General features: G+C 47.6%; 1 protein-coding gene across 1 annotated transcript in view; it reads right to left on the bottom strand.

The window, feature by feature from the left end:
- FBXO2 (F-box protein 2) overlaps window positions 1-4,970 on the bottom strand; it is a 10,855-nt gene extending 5,885 nt beyond the window's left edge. Inside the window, exons 1-2 of the mRNA XM_069078331.1 lie at window positions 4,433-4,970; window positions 187-456 (exon numbers count right to left, since the gene is read on the bottom strand). Coding sequence (XP_068934432.1) covers window positions 187-456; window positions 4,433-4,454 — 292 coding nt within the window. The 5' untranslated portion in view covers window positions 4,455-4,970. The remainder of the gene's footprint in view (window positions 1-186; window positions 457-4,432) is intronic.

The following is a 4,970-nucleotide window of genomic DNA, read 5'->3' as shown; positions in this document are numbered from 1 at the left end:
CTTCCCTTTTCCTCTCCCTCTCTCCCATATTCTTTTCCTTCCCTTTCTCTCATGTTCTTACCCTCCTTCCCTTTCCCTTTCTTCTGTCTCTGCTCCTTCCCCTTCCCCTCTGCTGACCTCTCCCCCTTCTTTCATTTTCTCTCCCTTCCCTTCACTCTGCTCCCTCCCCAGGTCATTTTTCTTTACCTTCTCCAAAAACGTTCTTGAGCAAGTTCCTCTTCCACTTGCAGAGGAAGTAGTAGAGCTGCCAGTTATCCCGATCCTCCTCAAACTGGTTCTCCCTTGCCAGTCCTTCCTGCTGGCACTTGAAGAGCCAAAGTGCAGGACCATCCACCAGGGCTTTCCACTGCTGGCACACCAGGCGGCACACATGCACCAGCTCAGTGGCTGGCAGTGAGGCCAGAATTTGGATCAGGACAGGATCAGGCAGGTCATCCATACACCATGGTTCTTGCTCTGGGGACAGATTGGGTACAAAAGGGAATAAAATTCACAGAACTCAGTCCTCTGCCTTGGGACCATGGCTTCTCTCCTCAAGGTTCTCATCTGAAAACAACAGCTAAAAACATCAGCTCCCACTTATCTTTGAAAGTCAACATAGTATAGCAGAAAGAGCACTAGTCTGGAATCAAAGGACTTGAATTTAAATTCCACCTCTGATGTGTGACCTTGGATGAGTCACTTCACCTCCTTTGGCTAGTTTCCTTTTCTATCATATGAGGGGACTGTGTTGGACTAGTTGACTTCCAGCTCTACATGAAGGATCCTAGTATACTCAATTATGAAAACAATGCTCTGGAAATACCAGGAACTTAGATGGTGTTTATTTGAATTGAATAGAATATTCTGAGGACAGTGATAGAGCATACAGTATGTTAAGTAACACAAACACAGGGTTCTTGGACTTATATTTCTCTAGTGTTTGTGTTTTTTGCAAAGTGCTTTCCCCAGAATGTTTCTAAGAGGTAGGTAGCTCAAATATTGTTAACCTAATTTTACAGATGAGGAAACTGAGGCTCCAGGGACGTCAAGGGATTGTGTCAGATCCCTAGGATTCAATAATTGTTGGATCTCTAGAGTTAGAAGGGACCTCAGAGGTGTCTAGTCTATCTAATACTCTCTATAGAAGATTCAGGAAAGATTAGTAATGTTCTCCAAGTCACACACAGGTAGCAAACATAAGAGGTGGGGTTTGAATTCAGATCAACTGGCATCCTTTGGATCTCCACCAGACTTCCTCTGGATGTATCATAGGACATTCAGTCTAGAGCCAAAAGGGACTTCGGAGATCATCTAGTCCAACTTCCTCCTTTTATATGCAGGAGACTGAGAACCAGAGTGAAGTTCAAGGTCACACAGGTAGTAGACATCAGAGCCAGTATTTGAACTTGGGTCCCCTTACTCTGAGTTCAGTATAATTGTATCCATTTCAAGGTCCCCCTAAAATGCTACCTGCTCCAGAAAAATTCTTTGATCTTCCCTCTCTACGCTGACACAATTCCTTCTTCTGAATATATAAAACACTGTTATGCTTCCCATATAGTGCTTTATGCTAGAATTATTGATCAGTCAATCAACAAGCATTTATTAAGCACCTACTATGTGTCAGGCTCCGTGCTAGGCACTGAGGCTACAGATACAAAGAATGATACAATCCTTGCCTTTGAAGCATTTACATTCTACCTATGTACATACCTCATTTCTCTGACTAGCCTGTAAACTCTTCAAGGGCAAAAGTCTGACCTGACTCATTTCCAGGTGTGCTTTGCCAAGGGCCTTACACATAATTGGCACTGGATAAGTACTGATTTGAAATAGAATTGTGTGCCTCTTAGGCATTAAGTACATGTAGACCCAGCATTCCCTAGACCTTTGCCACAGTCCTGGGGGGGGGGGGGGGAAGATAAGAATTATTCCTCCAATTTTACAGAAAAGGAATGTGAGAGAACCATGGGAAGATTTGGATGAAATGATTCAGTGAAGTACTCAAATGGAGAGAAATGGATAATAACTAACATAGAGGAAAAGAAGAAAGTGAAGAAGGTATAACTGTAGCCACCAATGGTGAGCCCTGCAAGAGAGGAAAGGAAGTGCATCTTCTTCATTCCAGATGGGGGTACAGTGTTGCAAACACTATAAGATTTGGTCGTTGCATTACTGTTTTTCTTTGTCACAAAGGTGGGGGTGGGGAGAGCATCCAAAAATGACTTTGACATAAAACAAAAAGGCATTCAATGCTGTGTGATTATAATAGCCAAGCTTGGCCCTGAAAAGTGAACCTTCCTGGCTTCTGTACAGAGATGGGGGACCATGGGTGTAAAACACAGCATGTACTGTCAGATGGGATTCAGCAACATCAGTTCCTCCCCTTCTTTTATTTTTATCCTTTATTTTAAAGGATAACTCTCAGAGAAGAATTGGGAAATGAATGCAATGTAAAAACAAAAAGTATCCATTTTAAAAGTTAAAGGAAAAAAAGGCATAAATAAAACTTCTAAAAGAAGAAAAAGTAAAGAGAAGCTGAAGCCCAGAATAGTTTGGTGACTTTACCTAGGTCACCGATATTAAAAGCCTGGACCATTGAGGCTCTCTACTCTGGAGATGAGGACATTCTCTTGAGGCCAGGACCCAGGTGTCCTAATCATTCCTTTGTCTTCAGGGTCCAGCTCAGGCCCTAGCTGGACACTTGATGCTCTCAGGAAGGCACACCCTGCTCCAGTCATCTCTCTTGGCCCCTGGCCCTGTGCTTTGAACCCAGGATCTGATTACCTGCTTACCCCCCCTATCTCTTCCACGCACAACTACCTATATTGTTGCTGGTTGGAAAGTTATCTGGCTCTTGGAAGCTGCCACAGGAGCTGACTCACTCACCTAGATTTGGCCCCTGAGACCAGAGAATTAGTGGACCCTGGGAACAACAGGTTCTTCATTCTGGGGCCATGAAGAGGGCACAGTGGAGAGACAGTATGGCACCATGGAAAGAATACTGAATTTGGCATCAGGAAACCTGGGTTCAAACCCCAGTTCTGCTATTCACTACCTATGTAACCCTGGAAAAGTCACTTCATGTCTGAGACTCAGTTTCCTCACCTATAAAATGAGGGAGTTGGACTAGATAAGGTTACTTCTATGAACCAAATATAAACTATAGGTCAAGCTCTTCAAGAGTGTGTTGGGGGGGTGTTAAATTATTAGACCTGATTTAAGTAGGATGGGAATTTAAGGGTCTCAGGCACACAAATTCAAATACACCTGGGAAAGATTCCCTCAGAGGACATTAATCAATCAACAAGGATTTATTAAGGACTTACTGCATGCCAGGCATTGTGCTGGAGATAAAAAAGATGAATGAAACAACTGCCCTCAAGGAGTTTGGGCACAGGTGGGAAATGAGCAGGAGATAAAATTAATCTTGAGCTGGTCTCCCCTAGTATCCAATTCCAGGCTTAACCTTCCCCATCAAGCCCAAAGGTCCAGCAGGAGATACCCCCATCTCCCCCAATATATACACTGACTCAGCATATGGCCTCTCAGCCCATCTAAGGAGGAGCACAGCTTTCTGTTTCTCAGAATCAGAGTTGTGCCTCTCTGTACACACTCTTGGCTAACCCCCTACCATGGACAGTACTTGGTGGGTTCCCCTTTTCCCAGAGACTTGAACGCAATTTGGCCCTTGCTGCCCTGTTGGTCAGCCTGGCACCACTGAGAAATGATAGCGCCAGTGAGGTAAAGGGGAGCAACACAGGTATCAGATAAAAAGGAGAAGAGAGGGGAGGGGCAGGGAAGGGAAGGGAGGAAAGGGGATGGGAGGAAAGGAGATGAGAGGAAAGGCTTCAAGGGGAGAAGGACGGGGAAGAAGGGAGAGGAGAGGTATCACTCAATGAGATGCTGTAGAAAAAGAGATTATGGGTTAAAGATCGAGACAAGGAGATACTGAAACAGTCTGAAAATGAAATAATGTGTTTCTCTCACACACACCTGACTCAGCTTCTCCCACAGATCCACCCCTCCTCCCCAAACTTAGACAGGCGCACAAGCCGAGAGTACTACGTCAGACCCCATTGACATGGGCTCCTCTAGAGAGGCCCAGAAGCAGTTGGTGGAAGAACCTAAGATAAAAATTCGTTCTGTGGCCCACGATGATGGGGAAACTGAAGCTGGGGGTAAGTAAATCCGGTGGATCTCGAACAAAAACCCAATAGTGCTAGCCGCCCCCCTCCCCTTCAGGCGGTCACCTTCACCCACTTTTCCTGGACATGGGGAATCACTTTACCGCCTTCTCCTGTGCCCCGCCTCCCCTTCCTCACCACCTATCCCATTGTGGGGAGGGGGTGACTTCGGTCCCCCAAGGTCTGGCGACTTCCCTGCCTTGCAAAGCCTCCCCCCGGCCAAGAGTTAATCGGTCCTCCCGGCTCCAGTCAGGTCTTTCTACCTGCGTCTCCTTCTCCTTCCATGTCTTCCTGGGGCAGGGGACGCCGCTATCAGTGGACTAGGAGCTGAGGAGCGCCGCCCCAGATGTTCCTATCCTGCAGGTCCCAGGCAGCTAGATGCTCCGCCCTCCTCTGCCCTGCACCGACTGTCACTGCTCAGTTCGGCTCTCAGCTCCAGCGCCGGTGCGGGAAGGCTAGGCTGGCCAGCGCCTCTTAAAGGGAACCGCTTCCCCGCCCTAGCCCGCCGAACTCCTCCCTGCCCTTGGCTTTGGGCCCAACTCGGCTCCGCTGGGAATGGAGGGTCAATACCAGCCCCTCCTGCTGCGCATTTCCCCGCTCCATTGTCAGCTCTTCGGCCCTGTAGCACTTAGAAGGGCACCCCGGTAGCCAGGAGTCCGCGGGGGGCCAGGAGATCGTTTTCCTGGGGCATGGATGGGAGGGTGAGAGTGCCCTTTCCAAAAGAGGTCTGGGTGGATGGAAGTCCGCATCTACTGAACTCAGCCAGCATCCAGGTCTGGGGAAGTGGGCGGCGGAGGGAGG

Source organism: Petaurus breviceps, unplaced genomic scaffold (genome assembly GCF_028583685.1).
Source record: "Petaurus breviceps papuanus isolate PSGF00001 unplaced genomic scaffold, PetGlider_PUasm1.0 91041, whole genome shotgun sequence".
Lineage (NCBI taxonomy): Eukaryota > Metazoa > Chordata > Mammalia > Diprotodontia > Petauridae > Petaurus > Petaurus breviceps.
Note: the sequence above shows the minus strand (reverse complement) of the source record. Positions and strands in the feature narration are given on the sequence as shown.